This window comes from Triturus cristatus, chromosome 9, assembly GCF_964204655.1.
Source record: "Triturus cristatus chromosome 9, aTriCri1.1, whole genome shotgun sequence".
Taxonomy (NCBI): Eukaryota; Metazoa; Chordata; class Amphibia; order Caudata; family Salamandridae; genus Triturus; species Triturus cristatus.
The window spans coordinates 615,219,737-615,244,037 of NC_140592.1; the positions used below are offsets into that span (position 1 = coordinate 615,219,737).

At 43.3% G+C, this 24,301-nt stretch overlaps 1 protein-coding gene across 2 annotated transcripts in view; it reads right to left on the bottom strand.

Annotated features, from left to right (window-relative positions):
* Nucleotides 1-24,301, bottom strand: part of STRN4 (striatin 4) — a 276,698-nt gene that overhangs the window by 50,735 nt on the left and 201,662 nt on the right. For both annotated transcript variants that reach the window (XM_085625652.1, XM_085625651.1), the window contains exon 9: nucleotides 3,125-3,246. In XM_085625652.1, the coding sequence (XP_085481778.1) occupies nucleotides 3,125-3,246 (122 nt within the window). The remainder of the gene's footprint in view (nucleotides 1-3,124; nucleotides 3,247-24,301) is intronic.

Here is a 24,301-nt window from a genome sequence, read left to right on the forward strand (position 1 = left end):
TATGACTTGATCACGTCCTGGACAAGCAGAGACAAGGGGCATGTTCCTTCCCTGAGTAGGTTGTTGGCTTCTCCAGAGAGTGAGACCTGTAGACTGCCCAAACTGTTTGATGATTGTTCGCAGGCTAGACCATAGGGGAGACACTTCTGTTGAGCTTGTGCAATACTTCACACATTCCCTAGTGCTAAAGGGGAGTATCTTTTCTTGGGGATCCTGAGAAGCTACTTCAGGAGGGTCCTTTTTTGGGGCTTTTTTCTAATTTTTCATCGGTTTACAGAAGCTTGTACAGTGTTGTGCAGGTGTAGGTTATCCCTTCTGGTGTTCACATCTATGTTCTTGTTGACTTACATTTTGGGACCATGCACTAGTTCTGGTAGGAGTTCTCACTGTGGGTCAAGCTACCTTGGAATTGCAGGAGTTGTAAAGGTTGGGCTTGCACTTATCTGCATGTTATCCTTAGAAAACTTTACACTCTTGAGGGTTTCTTGTGTTGCAAGTATTTCTGTTCTTCAGAGAGAACATCTTCAATGTTAGATTCTGGCTTTGGTTTTTGTGGTGTTCTGCCCCAGCTAGTAATTGACTGCAGAGACCTATAACCAGCTGATTTTCCAGTTATACCTCATGTTGTCCCTTTAAGCGCATCTCCTGTCTGTCTGCAGCAGGAGGGTGCACCACACAAGTTTAAGTCTGGTCTGTGGTGTGCTGCCAGCCCATTCTACGTCGGTTTCTGTCACTGGTCTCTTGCTAAGTCTGATCTCTAGGCCATTCATTGGCTTTCTTAGTTGGCCTTTGCATCAGCAGCAGCCCCAACTCTGGCTTGTTGCAGTCTCGGTTTTGTTCTTATTCTGTGTCGATACTTTCTGGCTCCAAAGTTAAGCCTGCTCCTGTTTTGATTTAGGGGGTGGGTTCCAGCTTGTGTGTGGAGAGTTAATCATTTGGCTGCTTCCCTATTTTGTATGTTGTTGCCTTTGCATCGGGTCCTGAGCAGAGTTCAGGTTACGTTTGGTGCTTGGGCAGTTTGGTATAGAAGTACAGAAGTACTTGTGCCCTACTTTCACTACTGAGGATGGCTGACTGTCAACGCCCGTAGTGGTCGAGCTCTTCCGAAGCCTTGATACCTTGTGTGGTACTAGACCTGAGAAAAGACCGAGTAGCATTACCAGCACCCCCAAATTTCACTTATAACTCTCTACTGATGAAAGGCAACAAGCCTTAAATACGTGTCTAGAGATGCACAGCACTGGCTGCACCAACAATGGTGGACACTAAACACTTTCAACGGAAACGAGTGTTTCATGCCCTGCATATACAGTGCATCTAGGCTAATTGTGTGCTGGTATGCCAGGCAGAGTGCTCCCTCCACCTTTTGTGATTGGCTCCTTGCGGAGTTATTGGGCTGACAAGCTCAAGGATGCAGCTGTGCTCTGGGAATGGTACTAAGCCTGAAAAGACTGAGCAGCATTGACAGCACCACCGAGTTTAAATTCTTACTCTCTACTGAAGGACAAGAATCCTGAAACACATGTCCAGAGATACACAGCACTGACTGCATCAATAATTGTGAATACTAAAGACTTTCAACTGAAGTAAGTGTTGTTATGCACTGCATTTACCACAATGAAGCTGGCCTAATCGTGTGCTGGTATGCTAGGCAATGTGCTCCATCTTTTGTGATTGGCTACTGGGCTGGTGATCTCTGGGAAACACCTATGTGCTTTAGGAGTAAAGGGCAACAATCATGAAACACGTCTAGAGATGCACAGCAGTGGCTGCACCAACAATTGTGAATAATAAAGACTTTCAACTGAAAGTTAACATGCACTGCATTTACCACAATGCCTCTGGGCTGTGTGCTGGTATGCCAGGCAGCGTGCCCCCTCCTCCTTTTGGACAGTGTCTACACATTGTGATCTGTCTTGCCTCACCAGTCGCTACTGAGCAGTTCTGGGTTTTCCATATTTTGTAGCACATCTCATCCTTCTAATTGTTTCCAGTCTCATTTGTTCGCCATTCAGTAGTGACTATTTCTATCCCCGGGTTTTATTTCCTGTTGTCCTTGGATGGCTAGGGCGCTGTAAACACAAATAGTTGCTCCCTTCCATTAGTAGCCTAATGCACCTTTCTGCATGTTCTTTTGAATCTGGAGGGTGGTAATCTTATTTTGGTGATTCATGTACTTGCCTCTACTGGTTCAGGTAGCTGTGGTTTGGCTTATTTTAGGTGATTTTAATTTCCAAACTCCCTGCTAGTGTGTTAGCATCCCTCTTTTGTTCCATACTGGACCCACTGAATCAGAGGTCTTGGGTACTGCTGTAAGGGCATTGTATGGTTTCTTGCTCTGTTGGCTAGTGCTGAGGCCAGGCTTCTGCCTTGCATTAGTTCTGCTACTGTTGGGGTAGCTAGTGTTCAGTCTTGCCTTTGGTTATGCCTTCAGGCTACTTTTCCTTAACACTAATTCCTTTGGTAGGATGGGTAGCCTATTGGTTGTGGAGTTGGACCCTTCGGCTGTTCTCGCCCAACATTCACCCAACGGGGATACTGCTTTAGGATTATGTCATGAAATTAGTAATCTGCAGGTAGAAGTATTCACCAGACGAAAGTTACTTACCTTCAGTACCAATATTTGTGGTGGATGCTGTATCAACCTGATGATTCCTCACTGAATCGCAACCTCTACTCTCTGAGGGGTGTAGTTACTGTGTTGGAATTGGGGGAACTGGTAGGTTTTGTGCAGTGCATTTCTTTGATATTGTCAAGCTCATCGTCGCCACCAAGGGTGGGGGAAAAAAGGGCAAGAACTGATGCCATAGTGCCCGCTTGGCTCGATTATATCACGTCTGGGAGGTGTGTGAGTCTAGTAGCAGCCAAGGATCCACCTTTTAGCACAAGAGAGATATTTAAATTTTAAGCATCCATCATGATGCCTGGAGACATTTATAGGGTGAAAAGTTTGACAGAAAGATATTTATCAAAGGAAACATTTTCACAAGCAGAAAAAATAGGGACCCAATATGTGAAGAAGGGACTGGGCCACCAAAGAGGAGAATGGTAAAAGAACAAAAGAGTGCATAAGACAGAGAACAAGAGGTGGAAAAAGCTACTGAAGAGAGCCTCAATCACTTACATCGCAGCTGAGGTCATTGTCATTTGTAACAGTCAAATCTGCTAGGTCCCCCAGACTCACTTCACCACCACCAATTGTGTCCATGATAAACACATCAGGGGGAAAACTCATGGAGACAGAACCTACAAAGGAAAGTTAATATAAATCAACACGCTCAAAATGACTAAGTAGGAAACATCGTAAAAGACCTAAAGGAAATGCAGAAACAAGATTAATCCTGCATGCAACAACAATATAAATGCATGATAGTTTGTTGCAATATTTCCATTAGGTTTTTAACAGAATCATGGTGATTATTACCACCTCAAAACTAGAACCTTCCATTTCCCATTAGCAGTGATACTCAAAGTACGGCCCGGGGGCCGACTGTGGCCCTCCTGACCTTCAGATGTGGCCCCCGGGTTAAAAGCAGCACCGAGCTGTTGCTTACATCAGAGAGCACTAACATTCAAAAAGATGTTAAATAAATGGGGAAGTGTGAGAAAGTGGCTCTGTATATACTGTTCCCAAATAGGTACAGGGTGTACAGAGTCCACAGTCCCCAGAGGCTTGGCAGAGGCTAAAGTTAGATATAACCTTACTCTCTAAAGTGGTAGCTTGGTCGAGCAGTAAGGCAGTATCAGAGGACAGTGTAAAGCATTTGTTGTACACACTCAGTCAGCAAATGGTCTCACACACTCAATAACTGAACTCTAGGCCAATGGTTTATATATAAAAAATATATGCTTGTTTTATTTTAGAACCAACAATTGGAATTAAAATATACTTTCTCAGAATGAGATGCTTTATATAAATACTTTTGCAATATGCAATTGGCTTTTGTAAACAGTTACAAGTGGTTGCAACAGGCCACACTATTTTAAACACAATAATGCATTGAGTTCAATGGAAGTTTCATGTTATTTGCCACAGATTACTTTTAGGATTACTTTTGGAATTCCAGGACTGGATCCTAGATTCAGTCCTGAGTCAGTACTTAGAATCAAGTGATGAAAGTCGACTTAATTACTGTGATGATTTTTAAACAATATTTAGCTATTTTAAAAGTTGACACTTAGAAAATATTTCAACGAAAACAGTCAATGATTCCCTATGGAAGAAAATTCAAGTTGCAGGTACAGTATGTTCTCGTTACTTTTGTAATCCAGTACTGGGTGCCTAGCCTCAGTACTGGGACCTTTATCCAAAACAGTTAAGTAATTACGTTTTCAGATATTATACGATTTTTAAAGAATATTTAAAGATTGCAGAAATTCAGTGCTGGGCACCAAGATCCAGCACTGGGAGCTCACCTAAGAGCAGGTGAGTATTTTAGTTACTCGGCTGATTTTTGGTGAATATTTTAAGATTTGAAAAGTACACACTTAGAAGAAATTTCAGGAAAAAGCCAGTCAATGTTACCCTATGAAGAAAATAGAGTTATCGGTTTAAAGGTAAGTACTCGACTGGCAGAGTTGAGGTTCTGGGCATAGACTCAGGGGTCCCCAGGATCAGGTAGGTACAGTTGGCTCACCCTCAGCGACTCTAGGGCAGCTGGGTGCAGAGAGAGTTAGGCCCAATGTTATCCTATGAGGGATAGGGGGGCCTTGGTTGGTGGCTGCTGACTAGCAAGCCACGCGGCTGTGGGCGCTGGGCTCCTGGTCACTTACTGAGGGCAAGTGGGGAAGTAGGTAGGTGTAGAGGTTGCACTGCCAGGGCCACTCGGGCGGCTGGGTGCAGGGTGCTTTTGAGCCTTCAGGCGCTCAATTGGTTTCAATGGGAAATCTCCGGTTTAGAAAAAGACTGCAAGCTCGTGGACGAGGACTCTTCAGGTGCCACCACCACTTCGAGAGGTAAGTTGGGTAGTTGGAGGATAGGTAGGTACCCCGGGATTGGGCACAGGGGGCCGCGTGTAGGGGTGCCTTTTGGTGTCGGGAAATCTTACCCTCTGTTGATCGCGGTTGGGGGGGGCACCTTGTTCTGAGGCTGCAGGCTTCTTCAGGAGTGTCGAGGGAGGTCCTTGGGTGCCGGACTCGGGGTCACAGTCGCCGTGGGATCGCCCTTGTGGTCTTTGTTCACTCTGGCACTGGCCAGGCTTGTCTGGTGCAGAGTGTGCTGGGTTCGCGGTTCCGGGCTGCTGCCAGGGTTTTTGAAGTAGGTTTTGAGTAGAGCCTCTACTCATGGGAGTCCCAGGGGCTTAGAGCCAAAAGGTAGCCAGGTCCTCCGGGGTTTGTGAGGTTGCTGGCCACAAGAGATGCCGGGTTGGAGCAGGAGCAGGTTCGAGGGTCGACAGGCCGGTAGGGCTGGGGCCAAAGCAGTTGGTGTCTTCCTCTTCTTAGCAGCTGCAGGGCAGGTCTTCTTTCTTCTTGCTCTTCTTTGTATTTTGGAATCTGGGGAAGGAAGGTTCAGGGTGCCCCTAAATACTAGATTTAGGGGTGTTACAGGTAGGTGAAGGGCAGGGGCCAATGGGTCCCTGTCCTGGGGTGGGTACACCCCCTATCCTGCCTCTCTCCTGTGGGAGGCAGGGCTTCCCATCTTCAAGATGGCGAGAGCCCGGAGATGTGCTTCACCTCGCCTCCCCCACCTGAGGGATGGGGTTGGCAGGCTGGCACATCCCCTGTCCTTATTTGGGGTTTCCGGCCAAGCTTCCCGCCATAGTGGGGGGTTGCAGTGGCCTGGGAAAGCTCACAGAGGCGGCATGCCTTTGAAGCATCCCCCTGCCCATCCTGGGAGAGGAGATTTAGCACCTCGCCCAGGATGTGCATTGTTGCAGACCCAGGAGAGCAGGGGCTCTCCTACCCAGGGGTCCAGCAACGTGTGCTGTATGGCAGCCTAGGCAACCTCAGAACAGACGTGGATTGTAGGTTTAGGTTTCAAGGGTCCTCTCTAAGATGCCCTCTGTGGTGCTTGGTACATTAAATCCCACACTGGCATCAGTGTGGATTTAAAGTGCTGAGCAGTTTGATACCAAACTTCTCAGTCTTCAGTGCTGCCATTATGGTGCTGTGGAGTTTGTGTTTGACAAGCTTCCAGCACCATATACTCTTAGATGGCAGCACTGCACTTACAGGACCCAGGAATGGACCTGGGTACTGTAGGGGCACAGGGCTCCTGCCTCTGTGCCCACAACACTGGCATAGGGCACCCAGCTAGAGGGGTGGCTGATGTATGCCAGGGCAGTGTAGGTTGTGGGCATGGCACACAGGGATGTGTGCCATGTCGACTCTCTGTTTTGTGTTGTATCCAGACACTCAGCCTGCAAGAGCAGTGTGTGTGTGTTAGGGTACAGGGCCTCTAAGGGTGGCACAATGAGTGCTGCAGCCCTTAGAGGCCTTCCCTGGTCACAAAGCCCTGGGTACCTAGGGTACCATTTACCAGGGGCTGACATGTGGCCAGGGTTTGCCAATTTGGGTTTTGGCTGTTAGGCAGTTTTTAGGGAAGGACCTCAGGCCCTGGGCACCTGATTGGCAGGAGCCCAGGGCACAACAAGGAAAAGTGCATCAGCTATTAGGTAAACTGCAACAGAAACCCACTTTCTTACAGGAAGCTTTTAATTACAAGCCAACTGAAGTAAAGGAAAATAATCTAATACAGTATCCTGCAACATTTAACTACCTACAAAGCCCAACTCCCATCCTGGTAGCTTCAATGAGGCTCTCGGGCTCACCCCAGACCATACTTTGTGGTCCCTCGGAAAATGTTTGCGAGTATCCCAGCCCTAAAGCAACCACCTTACCTCTCATTAGCTCCCAGCCCCTACCCATTTAAACTTTCATAACCTGTTCCAGACTGACTTATTTTGTGTGACCCCCTTCCCCTTAATTGCCCAAATCTTCTGGTTGAGTATAAGAGTTTGCCTACCTCCCCCCACCACCCAAATCATTCTTTTCACTTTAGACTTCCTGTGTGCGTTCCCATATATGCAAAGATCTTAATGGTAACAGTTAATGTTTCCGGTCTCTATGCATGATAAGTACAGGCATAGTTTAGACTAGAGTATACTCATTGACTCCTCTAGAATATCCAGTACTCTCAACAACTTGTGGCATTTCAGTTTTCAACAGTCTTTCGCCATAGAGCTAAATATAGGTTGCCATGCCTTCTGGAACTTTACCTCTTTTCCATTTGAGAAAGTTACTTCTTTGCAAACACTAGCCACACATTGTAGAGGCAGCTTTCCGCCAAGAAATTATTTGTGTGCCAAGTGGGCAGTAATGGATAGCAGGAAACTGTGAATTAGTCAGCATAAAATGTGTATGGAGTATTAAAAGTATATGCAACATAACAATATTAGAAGTTTAAGAGGGAGATAACACGCTAGGATGCCAACTGTATCGAAAATATTAACGGTTTCTGACATAGACTCAATGAGTACTCTTAAATTATTTGGATCTCAAGTGACTTGTCATGGCGGACTACAAAGATATACAGTATTCTGTTTTTGCATTGCATTCCATGATGCGGTTAACTGGAGCAAATGCATGCTCCAGAAGAGCTTAAAGAGCGGAGCAATGGACTCAAATAAATTACTGCTCTTCGGGGCACTCTTTCTGGTAGACACTAACCGCAGATTCCCCCCTTCTTGAATACATCTCCAGGTGTCAGACTGGATCCAGAAAAGTTTCAGCGGACCTATATAGATGCCACTAATGCACGGTGACACTGGCTGAGTTCTTGACTATTTCGCAGACACGGAGCCAAACAGATTCTTAATTTAGGATCTTTTTATGTGAAGAGACCAGTTCACTGGATCGAAAAGGCGGAAGAGTCAGTGAGGAATCTGCGATTACACAGAGGCTCTATCAGAAAGAGCGTTAACAAAAGTAAGTAACCTGTTCTTCTGAAGGAGACTTCTAACTGTAGATTCTTCACAATTTGAATAGATACCCAAGCAATAGCTCCTTGGTGGTGGGTCCGTGAACTTCTTCAAACCAAAATATTCTGAAGGAGCAGGTGGGCAGTGTGATCTTCTCGGTGGGCCTGGCTGTCTAGACAATACTGCACAAGTAGCGGCCTGACAAATGTCTAGAACAGGCACCCCACGGGTCAGCACAGTAGTAGCAGCCTTGGCCCTGGTTGAACAAGTCTGCACGCCCTCGGGGGGATGCTTTTTGACCAGTGCATAGCATATCTAAATGCGCAGTATGATTGAGCGCAAGATGGTCCTTTTCTGTACAGTCTTGCCTTCGCTCCAGTGAACCCGATGAAAAGTTAATCATCCATTCGGTGGTCTTTGGTATAATTAATATAGAAGCTAAAGCCTCCCTTTCTGATCTAACCAGAGAAGCCTTTCTTCCTCCTTAGATGGGTCAGCTGGAGCGAAGTACACAGGAAGGGAAATGTTCCGACCAACGTGAAATGGAGTCAACACCTTCGGTAGGAAGGAAGGTCGAGTCCGGAAGACCAGCTTGTTCAGCTAGAACATGGTGTAAGCTGGGTTAACAAAGTGCCTATAGCTCGCTCACCCATTGTGCTGCTGTTATAGCAACAAGAAAGACGGTCTTGAGGGGAAAGAGTCTGAGAGGACAACTGTGGAGGGGCTCAAAAGGTGTAGACATGAGGAATGGGAAAACCAAATTTAAGTGCCATTGGGGCATAACAAAAGAGCAGGAGGAAACATGTTGTATCCTTTTGAGGAATCACATAACAATTACCTTTCCAGCAACAGTAAAAAGGCCGAATGAGTCGAAAAGTATCCTTTAACAAACACCAAAGCAAGGCTTTGCTGGGTGGGACTACACAAATAACAAAACTTCAGATAGCTTGACACGGAGAGGGGGGTCGAGTCAGATGTGCACCAGGCCACAAACTTAACCCAACAGCAGACATAAAAATTTGGTTGAGTGATGACTGGTTGCCAAGATGATATTAACCATTTCAGGAAAAAAGGTTGTTAACTGTCACCGCTCAATCTCCAAGCATGGGCTGCGTAGACCGGGCTGCAGGACTCTGCCCTGCTCCTGTGACAGGCGATACTCCTGAACGGGCTGCCTGATCGGAGAACAGATGCTCAAGCCCAAGAGTTTGGGATACCATACACTCTGTACAAGAGTCCCAAATTCCACCACACACCGAATAAGTATCTGAACGAGAGACGCCTTGGAAACGTCAATGCACAAAAGTGCTGACATTGCTCGTTCTCTGCAGTGTCAAAAAGATCAAGCCAGAGTTCTCCGTATTCATGGAAAAGGCCTTGCACCTCCAGATTAACTGCCATTCTTAATCTGAAAGGCGTCAACAGCTTAGCTATTCCCCTCTAAAGTTCAGGGAACCTGCCAGGTGGTGTGTCACCAGAAAAATTCCATGGCAGTCAAGTCATGTACAGAAACATTAAGCCTCATGGCACAGAGCCCACGACCCACACCGCCCTGCTGCTTACAATGCAGCATGGCAGTTGTGCTGTCTGTATACACCTGCATCAGTTTCTCTTTGAGGAAGACATGAAGGCTTTCAATGCCATGTGGAAGGCTCTCCAATCCGTAAGGTTGGTATGGAGCTGAGGCTCTGCCGGAGACCAGACACCTCTAACTCTACCAAATGGCCTCTTCAACTCAGAAGCAACGCATTGATCACCACTGTGAGCTCTAGGGAAGGTAAGGAGAGAGGGCTTCCGCTGAATTAACCACTACAGATCTTTTGCAGTCTCCTCAAAACTCAGGAACAGATTGGAAAGATCCACCTGGTGCTATACCCACAGATACTTCAGATACCACTGCAGAGTCTGTATATGGCATCTTGCGTGCTTAAACAGCACGATGCTTGAAGCAATTAGTCCCAGCAGCCTCAAATTCATCCTCATTGACATCCAAGACAGAGGTTGAAACATCAGGTAGATAGCCCCAATATGCTGGACTCTCTTTTTCTTGGAGATAGGCGCAAAAGTGTCCAGAATGGCTCTGATGAAGGAGAACATCCGAGTATTAGTTAGGTGTGATTTTGCATATTGCTAGTGAACCTCAATGATATCAAAAGGTTTGCAGTAGTCTGAAGTTGGGTGACTACTACCTGGGGCAAGCCCGCCTTCAACAGCCAGTTGTTCAGGTATGGAAAAACTGGGACCCCACCTGAAGATGTACTGCAACCACTTCCATCATTTTGGTGAACATTCACAGGGTGCTGGTAACGCCAAAAGAGGAGGACTGCAAACTAAAAATGGTCTGGCCTACAGTGGAACCCAGGTAACACCAGGGGGCAGCAAGGAGGAGATGTAAAAATAAGGGTCCTGCACGTCCAGCGTTACTATCTAGTCCACAGGGTCGAGGGCAGACAAGACCTGGGCCAGAGTGACCATCTTGAACAGGTCTCTTTTCAGAAAGGCATTGAGAGAGCAAAGTTCTAATATGGGACAAAGCCCCCGTCATGTTTAGGCACCAGGAAGTAGCAGGAGTTAACAATCACAACCAACCTTCTCTATGGCTTCCTCTGCATGCAGCACTTCTGGCTGCCAGGTGACAGAGATGCCTCAATCAGTCATCATGAGGATGATGGAAGGTGCAGTGGCGATTCGAGACACAATAAAGCCTAACCTGCGGAACAATTTGAAGGACCCACCTGTCAGAAGTTATCGCCTGCCACCCTGGCAAAAATTGTTGGAGCCTGCCTCCAACAGGATGGTTGTGTGAGAAGAAGGGCAACCTAAGGAGGCCTGAAGGGGAGGCAACTAGGGGTGTGAAAGAGTGAGCTGCCCGTTGTCCCCGTTGCCCTTTCCAATGGCTACCACGGACAAAAAACACAGGGCTGTGGAGATTGTTGCTTCTCTTGGAGCTGTTGGCGGTAATGCGAACCACTACCAAAGCCACACAGCGGGCAAAACTGCCGGTGTGGCTCATATGGAGCAGGAAAAAGACTCAAAGTGCTCTCTATGGCCCTTGTATCTTTGAAGTGATGCATGGCAGAGGTTGCTTTATCGCCAAACAGTCGCGAGCCATCAAATGGCATGTCCCAAAAAATGATGGATTTAGGCCCAGATCTCTGTACTGGGGTGAATGTATGACATTATTCTGCATTCTGTCCATCAATTGTTAATTTTGCATTTATCACCCCGAGTGGGACGGTAAGCCCAGACGTGGGTCCTGTGTTCTCCATGCCACTGGTGTTAAGCCATCCTGGCTGATGAGGGGTGAAACCCCAAAACTGGTCCTAGGATGCTTGTTTGCAGTCCAGGGAGCATCTGGGCTGGCAGTTTGGGCTAGACTGTTCCCATTGGGCGCAGGGTCAAGAATGATTTGCATATGGCTGGGTTCAAACTGAAATGGCATAGGGAGCCAAAAAACGATGGATTTAGGCTCAGATCTCTGTACTGGGGTGAATGAATGACATTGTTCAGCATTCTGTCCAGCAATTTTTCTTTTTGCGCAAGACAGATCTGAACATTCCCTGAAAAGCTAGAGGACCCGACTCATGCATGTCTGCAAATGGATACACTAGTCCCAATAACCCTGCACAGGGCTTCAGAAGTGTCCAGTCTACACAGGATGGTGTATTTGGCTGAATCCTGAACTGAAAACCATCACAGGGTTCTTCTGGAACCATGGGAAACACTTGGCCACAGGGTCACACAAGGAGGGCGTAAGAATAACAGCCTAATAAGCAGCTGTTCACTGAATGAAGGGAAAAACTTGTAGAGGTGAAAAGGTAGGTTTTTTTAGACTGTGTGTTTGCAAACAAATGTTTCAGTACTCTTTGCCCTACTTCTGCTTCCCTTTAGATCAGAATGCCCACGCAATCGTTTTTTGTGAAAGCACATACCGATGACCATGTAAACGCTGCCTAAGGCGGCAAGTGTTGCTCCTTTTTATCTCGTTGAATGCACCTTTGGCTTTTCTATAAGGGTTCCTCCCCCTGTTTTGTGACACTATTGTATCGCTTTGGTGACTGGGAATCCTTTCCTTGTATGTGTGAAGGATACAAAGAACTGTTCTTCTTTCCTGGGGTCCTTTGTTCTCTCCAAATAATACATAATTCCCCTTCGTACATCTAACATGTGCAATGCTCTCTCTGCTTGCGTTTTAGGTTTCTGAAAAAAGGCTGGCAGGTGGATTGTTGGTTAACATGTAATTTTGATACCACCTAAGGTACGAATTGTGGGTTTGTTCTTATAACCACCATGTTCCTACGCAGCCTTATGTATGACTCTTGGGTGGTGAGCGCTTGAATCTTACTTACTCACCTTAGCGAGGTGATAGTGATGAGGAAATCGGCCTTGAGGTTAGAAAACTCGTTCCGCTGTGGTTCAATGGGTCAAGTCATCAGTTGGGTAAGCACTATGCTCAAGTTCCATGCAGGCACAGGCAAACTTCTTTGAGGTGCTATTTTATTTACTCTTTCTAGGAAGCGCTTGACACCTAGTGTGGTGAAGAAACTTCTACCCAGTATGCCTCTTTGGTACACTACAATGGCTGCTAAGTGAACTTTGATAGAGACATAGGAGAGCTGTTAGTCTAGTATATATGTTAGGTATCTAATGACTGTGTCCTCTTGTGTCCAGTCTCTGGTTTTCCCTGGCCTGTTGCATCATAGCTATAGTCTCTTCCATTTGTTGCTTTAACATTTCCTTGTTATTAGTCACCTAACTTCCATTTGAATCTCCTTCGCCTTTCTTGGGAACTTGAGGTCTGAAAATGTTAAGTCTTCAGGAGTCATGCTGCCATTATGAGGGTGATTGGTTACAGGTGCCACACCTGTCCCTCCTGCATCTTTAATAGGTCACGGAGTGCTGGGAGAGGGATATTTCCATGATGTCTGAGAACCACGTCTGTTGTGCCCATTGCTGAGCTATCCCTGAACAATTTATCGACAGGGCGTTCTCCAGCCACTCTGGGTTGTACAACCTGGATGCAAAGCTTTGGCATTTCATGTTCTTTGGTGTTAAAAGGTCTACTTGCATAGTCCCCGAAATCTGGATGCTCTGCCATGACACTTCTTGTTTTAGTTCCCACTTGTGCATGGTCTTCACATTTCTGCTTAGTCTGTCTGCTTCCGTAGTTTATTTTCCTGATAAGTATATTGCTACTACTGATATCTTGTTCACTATCACCCATCTCCATATCTTCTGGGTCAACGTTAATAACGGGTAGGATCTTGTCCCATCTTATTTGTTCAAGGCATTGTCCTTGTATTGGCCACTAAATTAAGGCCGTCCTCCCTGTCGCATGCTTCTGGAAGGCCTTTAGTGCCAGAAATATTGTCTTCAGCCCCAGCACATTTTTGTGTTGCACTCCTTCCTTGGGGTTCCAGATACCCATGACGTTCAGCTTGCCCATGTGAGCTCCCTAACCCATGTGAGATGCATCCGTTAGGATGGACGTGTGACCACTGGTGCTGGACCAATTCTTGTATTGGTCTCATGTGTAGTCTTGCATGTGGCACCAGGGGAATACAGGAAGCCATCATGCCTATAATTTTCCCCACTGTTCTCACCGTCAGAAGTAGCCCCTTCTGGTAACGGTGACTCTGTTCTAGGATTGCATCGACCCTCTTGTCCAATGGTCTTGCTTTTGCTGTCTGGGAAACTAAGATTGCCCCCAGGAATGTTTTCTTCTTGTCTGGGTTCTGTGATGGTTTCTCGTAATTTATGGAGAATCCTAGTGTTTGTAAGGTCTGTATCACCTTGTTGAGGTTCTTCTTGCATGGACTGTTTGTCTTTGCCTTCACCAGGCAGTCTTCTAACTATGGATAAACCAGCATTCTCTGATGTCTGAGGTGTACTAATATCGCGGATAAACATATTTTGTGAACACTTGGGATTTTATTTTGAACGGTAAAAGCTTGAATTGGTAGGGTGTCTTGTTCACTACAAATCTGAGAAATTGCCTGTAATGTTTGTTTACTGGTATTTGTAGGTAGGCATCCTTGAGGTCTATAGTTATCATGTAATCTCCTTTCTCCATCAGGGAAATGACTTTCTGTAGTGCTGTAATTCTGACTTTCTAAGTTTTTATGAACTTTTTAGTGAGCTCAGACCCAATATTGGTGGTAATGCTTTGTCTGGTTCCAGTACCGGAAAGCAGTTTGAGTTAACCTCTTTGAGTCTTTGTTCCTGGAGAACTCATTCTGTAGCTTCTTTCCTTAACAACTTTTCCACTTCCTGTTGTAGTAGTTGCTTGTCTATTTTTCTCTTCTTTAACGTCTGTATTTATTGGTATTTAGTATCCATTCGTCAGAGGTAATCCTCTCCCACTCTTGCCAGAATCCTCTGATTCGTCCTCTAACTGGTGACTTGTGTAGAATGGTTCCTTATGGGCAGTCACTTGGTAGTGTGGTTTCCTCCTTTCGTGGCTGGCCGGAGCTTGAGCGGCACTGCCTATGTGGCGCGGTGGTGGGTTCACTACTCTGGCTGCTGAAGCCTGTATGGGACGTGGGTGATTGAATGGCTCCTTTTGCTGAGGTTGCTCTCTTTATTTGGGACATACTTCCCCAAAGGGTCACCGTGTATTCAAGGGCCCTCATTGTCTGTCTGATGTTATCGTCCTTTTTCAGGCGCTGAAGCACTTTTCCCAACACCTCTCCAAATAGGCATTCTCCTATGAAATATTAATGATGGCTGACTGGACCTCTTGCTTAAAACCTAAGATTCTAATCCAAGTGAGTCTGTACACGGTTGAAGTCGTGAAGAGCTGTCTACTAGTTTTGTCTGCCGAATCCAGCACAGATTTTAGGCATGTTTTGGCATTTGTCTTGCCCAACTGCAACTAACACAGTGTTTGCCCTTTTCTTGAATTCTTCTGGGAGAGGTTTCATTAGCTGCCCCATCTTGACTCACTGTTGGTGAGAATACCTCATTAGCAGGGCATTTGAGTTAGCTATCCTCCACTGTGTTGCTACTGATTTTTTTCATTTTCCTCCCAACCATGTCAATTATTTTGCTTTCCCTGGCACGAGGTGGTCCCGTAGACGTGGGTGTATTAAGCTCTTTTCCTTGCTGTTGCCACGATAAGGGAGTCTGCTTGCAGGTTACTCTGATCTGAGGTGGGTCCCTTGATGAGAAGAGATACTTATTCTCTACCCTGTGGTTTATTGCCTTAGCCACAGCTCGTTTTTTAAATGCCTCTCTGCCCTGGTCTAGCATGCTTGGGAGCATTGGCAGAAACTGGTTTCTCTTTTGTTCAGGTAGCAACGTCTCCAGTAAGAAACATGCTTTGATTGTTCTTCCTTCAGTTGCAGTCTGTAGGTGCCTGCAGCACTCTTTACTACTGCTTTCTATGCAGAGTGGTCATTTGGTAGTGATGGTTTTGAGGGATAAGACTCCACCCCTTCATCTAGAGAGTCGGCAAAGATGTATTGCCAGTCATCTGTTGTTTCCCCTATGTGTGAAAGGTCTTCTTGCTGTTCTTTCTCCAGGCCAAGGAACTGCAGCTCTACTGTAGTGGGTTACTCCACCTCCTCAGTTTCCTCTACTTCTACCTGCTTTTTCAGTGGGATTCTGTAACCCTGTAGGGAGTTATCGAATTCCTCCTTCTTCTTAATTAGGGCTTTGAGTTCAGTCTTGAAAAGTTTTCTTTTCCATTCTACCTTGAGCAATTTTTTTTCTTCATCGAACTCTGCCTCGTCTCTTTGTTTCAATGTCAATGCTGCAGAGCTTTGATGTCGCTGTCGGGTGCCTTAGCATGACTCTTTGATGTCACTATAGCTCCAGTCTTCACCGATTGCGTCGAGATAGTTTTTGCTGTTTCCATCCCATGCCTTTGATCCTCTTTCAAGGTCAAAGCCGATTTAGAGAGTTTGCCTCCACCAGTGTGCCTAGTCTAGAAACCATGTGACTCCTAGGGCTTAGCTCTGCCCTCCGGCATCAACAGTTTCCAGGGTCATTGCTAGTATCTTTAAGCCCAAGGTCCTCGGCTCGATTGTGTCTTGGCTCTGAGGGATTACCTTTTGATTGTGTTCCTTTTGATTTTGAGTGTTTATGTATGCACAACTGTTTTAACAGTATGTATAAATAGGAACATTTTTAATGTGATGTATTTTAAATGTATGTTTGTGCTTTTATGAGTATATTCCTCGAATAAAGCTTTGAATACGATTGTGTTCCTTTCTCAATGTTTTCCTGAGACTCTTGCCAGTATGGCCCTCGACGATCTCTTTGAATTCTAGCTCTTCCCCTTGGGCCTCCTCTCTCTCCAGATGTCCTCATAGTCGCTCGACAGGCCCAGGTCTTTAAAGTACACCTATCTTCTCTGAGGTGATACCATTTTGTAGTGTACCCACCTCTGCTTATGCTTTGTCCTGATGGTCTTGGGCAAGAACTCTGTGCACGACGCACAGTCCAAAGCTCTGTGGTCCTTAGGGAGGCAGAGGTTACAGATCCCATGTTTGTCCTTCTGTGTGTACTTGTGGTGGCACTTGGGGCAGAATCTAAAGGGGGTATGATCAGTGCCCCTTTCTCATGCTCCGACCACGTGATCTTGTTGTGTCGCCCTTCTCGCCTTGGTGTTCCTCAATGGTTTCAGCATTTTATCGGTGCTATCCTCTTCCTATCAGTCATCTCCAACCCTCCTGCCTGTACAGTGATTTTCAAAGTAAAAAACTGATTTTCTTTCCACAATTTCTTCTTCCTTGACTCCGAAGCTTCTACTCTAGACTTCCCGAACTAACGACGGAAAAAAAGAATCCGAAGATAGCGACTGCCTCGAGGGATTTCTGGGGCATATGTTTTACATTACATGAGGAGGGGTTTAGGTCTAAATATGGGCAACCTCGCCATCGGGGGGAGGGGGGGGGGGGGGGGTGGGGTGTGAAGAGACATCAATGAAAATTCCGGACCCAAGCACTTCTTGATGGTGGAATAATGGACAGCAGGTGAATCCAGAAAAGATTAACGCTGCAAAACATAGCATGGTGCACTTAATAACCCCCTCGTGGCAAATGATTTAACTGCAAATGATTGCTCGCTTAACAGAGAATACTGCTTCTGGAGCAAATAAAACAACAAGTGAGGATGGTAGACCTAAAGGACCAATAGAATTTGAACATAGTTCCAATGCGGACAATAAAGAAAAAACACATCCATAAACCTAGAGGTTTTTAATTCTAACCTACAGTTGAGCCACTACACCCTGAGAGACAGGCTCCACGAGATAATATAAAAATATCAATGCCCATTGCAAATGATGAACATGAAAAAGTGTGCAGAATGATGGTGGAAAATTTAATAGACACCAGAGTGATCCCTCCAAAAAACATGGGAGAGGAGGTGTTCCTCATTGGGTTGTCGAAAAAGAATAAAGTAAAGCTACAATAGCTAATGAAGTGTAATAACAAAAATATATAACACTTCCTTATTTCAGTAACGAATAAAGCATCCATCCACACATGTAGAATCTAATGACTGGGCGACAAAAGTTGCACTGCCATCAAAGGACCCAGGCCTAGTAGAAGTACGCACCCCAAAGTGAATTACGTAGTTCTATTAGTACTATTGGAGAGTTCACTAAAATAAAAACAAAGTTTCTGATCATAACTTGAAAAGAATAGTTCAGCATCAAACAATGTGAATGAATCAATGCCAGACATGTGTTGTACACCAATTACTGGTACATGGAGTGAAGGATGAAAAAGCTGATGGTTTAAATCCCACTCATACAAAAAATATAGAATTGTTCAGATAGTGTGAAAATTAATTTGCGAATCTGATGTTTACAGTACCGCCGCCGGCAAGGGAATCATCAGTACATCAGTATATGGCACGGAATCGTGCAATCGTTTTTTCTCCCCACTTCAGAAGCAAAGGGTTACATGATGAGCTTAACAGAGGCATACTACTTCAATTGTTCGGAACTGTTCCAACTTTCGCTACTATACAAACATCCGATAGACTGTTTGTAGAATTTATTTTCTTATATTAAAACAAGGGGTGGATTGTCCCCAGAAACAGCAATCCTGATTTGTGAACATAAAAACATATTTACAAATGGAGAACAGTTGTGACGGACGAGGCTGTAACCAACTATCCCTCTCCTTTAGGTAGACAGACCAATAAAGTCAATACGACAACATTGGGTGGCAGAATAAAATCAACATATACTTTCAGAATTACACTATGGAACTAATTTCAACAGACGGATAGAAATAACATTAATGTATTGTTACTGTCAAATGGCTAAAAAATAAATAATCAAAAGATGGTCACAAATGAAAATATAAAAACTTTCAATGAGGACTGGACATGGCTTCCAGGACTATTTGCCTCTAGTAATGTTATGCCATAGCTACAGACAAGGAGTACACCAGACAACCATAAAGTAAATGAACAAACTCAGTTATGTCATGGAATATAACAGGTTCACATCAATTACAAACTAACACAGATGTATCAAAGTTTTTACAAGAGGGGTTTAAGCCCAAATTGTTAATGGTCAAAAGTTTGTTCTCCTAAACTATATGTCTTGAAGTAAACTGGCAGTAAAAATATAGGAGAATGGTAAATTGTCAGGGGGCTTAGTAACTGCAATAACCACCCACCTGGAATACACCAATGTAATATTTCCAACTGTATATCAAATTAAATTAAATAGTCCATCTGGAAAACTCATACTGGAGCTTTTAGATCAAAATGTCTCCCTATAATTCCATACGACTCTCCTTCATATGGAGCGCAACTCCACAATGAATTGGAAAAGATGTCAATAGCTGTAAGATTTGTATTCAATCTTCCAAAGGGTACCTAAGTCAATTAGGCTGGAAATTGGCTCTGTCGTTCTCATCTGGATGGTAGACTTACAATTTGTTTAATACTGTTTACAATTGAGAAATGCAGGCATAAATGCTCTAAAGAAATGTAATATGGTAAGAGCGCTGCAGCATTCTAAAGTTGTACATAATATGTGGCATTTCAAATATCAAAAGAATACCAAATAGACTGAGGTTGAACGAGGAATCGAAAATCCATAATTTTAACCGAGGTTCCAAATTCTACCTTTATCAGAAGTACAAGCTGGTTGGAAATCACAACGCTCTGTAAATGCTGTAGAGGATGCAGATACAGGATTGACTTCTTGTCACACATTATTGTGTATGCCCATGTTGAACAGATATTTTAAGTCCTTTTTTTTTTTTAAGGTTGGGACTTCACACAATAAAAGATCATTAAGCAGTGTTCGTCTTAGGCAAAGACATACATTTAATTTGAAGACTAGTCAAATACTTCGATCTAGCTGTTCAAGAACTCAAAAAAGCTAATGGAAGAATGCGTGCACAGAACTGCTTCAAATGAACACACCACCAGAGAAAGCTGCAGCTCTAGTAACACAATTGGTCTTTGGTTGCTAGACCTTCTCTTAGGTGTTTAATACACCTTCTACATGTTAACTTTGCCAAGCTACACCGGTTTTTAATTGACTGATTTAAAGTTCAGTTTTATTCTGTCACTAGGATCCAATAGTGTTTTATAAAATATACTGCAACCTTTATGATTTTTTCAGCAATATGCATGTTGTGGTCACATTAGGAGGAGTATTTTAGAGAAACAGGTAGGGCTTCCTGCACGACAATACGGTTAATACTTGCTATTGCTTATTTACTTTTATGGACAGATTAGGAAGGGTTTTTAGAGTAGCAATGAGAAATACATATGACTCCCTATAAATATGTAGCTAGCACTTTATATATTTTACTTATTTTTTTACAATTGTGTTCTGGTATATCTGGGGTGGTAATTAAGGGGCTACCAAATAATATTGAATTGAAATTGGTTTAATGTAAACCCTATCGGGTGAATTTTATGCATTTGATGAATTAGTAATCATCCCAATCTCAATTACAGTCAATCTAAGTGTACAGATGGGAAAGGTGTATATGAATATTCTTTCTATACTATAGAATCAATCAATTTTGTAATGGCTTTTATTATTCATGCAAAACAATTTGACACCTGCACCTTTAAACTGCATCTACTCGTTCAAAATACCTAAAAAACCCTAATCCTCACGATCCCTGTAGCTAAATCAATCCTCAATCATGTGGCTGGAAACATTGCTAGTTTAAAGCAAAACAACTATGGCTAATATTGTACATATATTGACACTGCTAGGAGGGCAACTTTGAACTAACTGCATTCATGTCCTCATTGTAGGAAAACATTGATATTCGTTATTTGGAAAAGGTGGGTAGCTGTAATCCCTATTCCATTCCCTGCTTAGATAGCATGTATTGGGATTATTTTTGTACATATCTGAATGAATATCCCTTTTAAAAATCTCTTTAAAAAAACAGAGGCAATTCCTAGTTGATATTTTTTTCAACCAATAAGATTTTAATGTGGCTGTTATGTGCCTTCTACAGTGCCCACTTTAAGAAAAGAAGAACATAAGGAAAAGAGAATACAGTCTGTGACCAAGGCCGACAGGCAGGTTACAAAAAAACACAAGGTAGCAAAGTGAGGCCATCAATTCACTTAAATACTCAAGGGAGAAAAATGCCCACCCCCATATCCACCCATGTGCTAATTCTCCTGCTTTTACTGTACAGACAGGCAAATTATTTATGGATTTGATAAAAGATATCCATGAAGAAGAACTATGATTCTACATAGTCATTACTTAGCCTTTATGGAATATTCACTATTCTTTAAAATTTAAGTTAACCAGCTGGTCAGCCACTCAGTTAGGTGGGAAAATGAGGCTAACTGGTAACAATGAGAAAAGGTAAAGAAATGTCAATTACTCAGACTCCAAAGAGTAGAATGGCCTGCTTGTATATCTGTGTGTTGTCTACGACAAGGCAGATGCTGACAGACGTATGTAACTCAATGTGTTTTATGCAAATTTTATGAATTGTGGCCTTCCAAGGGAGAGACACTCACTGTTTACCTCTAATTTATTGGCCCCTTGATCAGCAACGAAAGTGTATTTTGGCCTTCTGGTAACATTTTTTTCACACACAAAACTAGTAACCTGGCTGTGGACTGTGCAGACATTACCAGGCGAGTGTAAATGGTACTGGCCTGTCAAGGTCAACCTGAAAGGATCTTTCACATATAATGTGTTGTGTTCTCACAGTTCGAGATGATCTATTAGTGAAATATGGCAAAATAAGCACAGATTTAAAACGGAAAATCTGATGTAACCTGTGGAAGGCAGACGTAATCAGTTTGAAGTTGCAATAATAAATATTGCACGTTTATAAGAACCCATTATCATTCTGAACAATTTTACTGCAATTAAAAGGCCTTCTGTTCATGAAAGATGTTCAGACAGAGAAACAGGGTGTGCAGCAATAAAGAATGGACAACATTCAAATCCTAGATTGGACTTTTTTTTACAATCACAAGGATGAACTTTAACCGAAACTATAAAACATTTATTCAGAATATGGCCAAAGAGGAAGTGCTTTAGTGAAAATCATTCCAGTTGGTATGTCAAAGGTTGTAAACTATAAATTGAACGGAAGACAGGAGAGATTTCCTGAATTCATATTTCTTAACGTAAAGCCATATTGAAACACGTTTCTGTTCAATTTACATTATATAATTCGCATGAGAAAATCTACAAAGTCAAATTATGCAAAACATATAGAAATTAGAAGGAGCCAAGTTACATGTGAACAAGGACTCGTATTAGCGGTTTGCTTTAAAAAAAAAAAAAGTTACGATTCTGACACAAAATCAATAAACCGCTTACTCCTAAACAAGTTATCATCACATTATGGCTAATAGGACTTTGAGTGAAACAATTGGTGTAACACCTGGACAATTACACAATTTATGGACTATCCTTTCTAGCCAATACATTAATTAAATTATTTTCGACAGACTACTGCTCAACAAGTGGGTGAGGAACGAAAATCTGCAGCTAGGTAAAATATTCCAAGCTCTGGTGGCAGCTACTCAGGAAAATGATAGCAAACAAATGGAGTTATGAAATATAACCAGAATCTGCCTCATGTAAGAAGTGTTTATAAACCAAAAAAAATAAACTTCTCACCCCTTAACTCTTGCTTTCACTGCCTCTCCAAAACGTGCCTGTAACATGCACCCATCACTCCTCTTCTCAATGCGATACTGTCACAATGCACGCACCAACCTACCTACTACCAATCCTTCTTACCAGCCAAGTCCACTAGCCTAATAACCAGTGCCCTGATGTAAGATCAGCAAACAAGAATCGTTTTGAAATTTATGAACTTGAGTTTAGACTTCTCCTTAGCAATGAAACATTTCTGAGTGATTAATAAGTGCCAAAACAGCATGAAAATTTACCAGATGAAAATTTCTCACATGGAATACTGGAGAAGGTATAGCCACTGTCCAAAGAAAATTGATACCTACTTAATCGATAATAGATTGTAGTGTCCCAGAATACAAATTGCTGCCTTCAATTGTTCTCCCAAGCTATGTTCCACCATACAATCCTGCATCCCATGATTTGTTCCTATATTTTTGCTCCGACAGTCAAAGTAATGCACACTTGAAGACTTCAACACCTGGTTTCATAACCCAGATGTATCCATTACCAAATGCATGCTGCCCAACCTGGGATCACTGACAAACGGAGTGTTGGCCATGACAACTCAGCTGGGCATACACTTGTCAAAATATCTGCCACTTACACCAATTAATAAATAGTATCACATTACCTGGAATGAGCGTTTTATAATTCACTGCAATTTACACAATTCTTCTCCTGCAACACAGTCTACTGCCTCAAACCCTAAATCAACTTTCAGAATATGGAAAAATGGATACTCCCATCTTCAACTAATTTCTTTCTTTCCCAAAAACCCTACTTAAGAATTCCACAACTTCTCATTAATAATGCAAAGCTTGTGGGAAGACACCAGAGGTACAGTCTCTCAAACCAAATAAAAGCTCTTTGGTAAGAAAAAAGAAACTACCATTAAGAAATATGTAAATACACATTTAGAGATGCTAAAACACTCACTCATGACACATCTTCAAGTTACTTGCTCTAAGATCCATCTAAGGAATATGGAGATAACTGTCACAGGCCAAAATTTGTAATGTTCAAATTTCAAACACATCACCACCCAAGGTCTATGTAGCTAACTGACCACTTCATCTCCAAAGCTAAGTACATGCATGAAAATGTGCATTGATGCAAAAAACCATGGACTATATAAACTTAGCCCTAACATAACCTTGGTCTCTCTAACCATTCAATCTCAGACTACTCTCCTTGAACCACCACTCCACAGTTAATTTCACCAACCTGACAAAACATTGTGGCACACCAGGATAATTGACAGACCCATGTCCAGCACATACATTTAAGGACATATTTCTAAATGGCTGAACAGCCAAACTGGCCAGATATACCCTGGAATCTGGTCTACTCCCAAATTAACTAAAGACTTACTATATAAAACCTATGCTATAAGAAACAAAGCAACTTTTTAGAGGTCCTTTATATCACCCAACCTGCTCTGAGGCAGCTGCTTTCATTCGATAGTCTGACTTTACAGAAGAAAACCACTTTCTCTCAGATACCCAACCAGGATTCTGCACTGACCTGGGTGCAAAATGTTAATTGATTTAAAAAAGGAATCACATCAAGACATCTTTAATGCAAATGAAGTAATTGTGAGTCCACAATCGGACCATTACTTTCTCTTTCACATGGCTATCATCTTATACTGCGCAATAAACTTGAATCAATAGGAGTGCAAGGTATTGTACTTTACTGGATTGTGACTTCATCCCCAAAACATCCCTTTTCTTTTCTGCAACCGTTTCCCTGTATGGTCTACTTGCTCACCCACTGTTCTTAAAAGTCTACCTGAGGTCATCTTCCATCTCAACTGCCAAAATGGTGTAGGTGACAAGCAAATTATACCAAAGCATAAATCCTTATCTTGAGCAAATGCCTTCACAGATGGACGACCGGCATGAGAACTGAAGCACTACACTCTGGAGACTATACCTTCTTTACACTACGGGGATTCCCAGCGGTTATACATTAATCAAGAAGGATTACTCCATTTATTCGAAAATAACCATTTCAACCGGAAAATCAAGGTATTTATTATTTGAGATTGATAGCACGCAACAGGGGACTCTCAGAGCGCATGATTGATACACTCCATTAGGAGGATCGCTACATTGGCATTGAAACCACTTTAATCCCAACCCTGATGAAGTCCTTTTACGGACGAAACGCGTTGGCTGGGCTGATGCATGTATTCTTACAACTGATTGTTAAAATAAAACAACATAACTGAATACAAGAATGAATATGCTACTTACCAGTA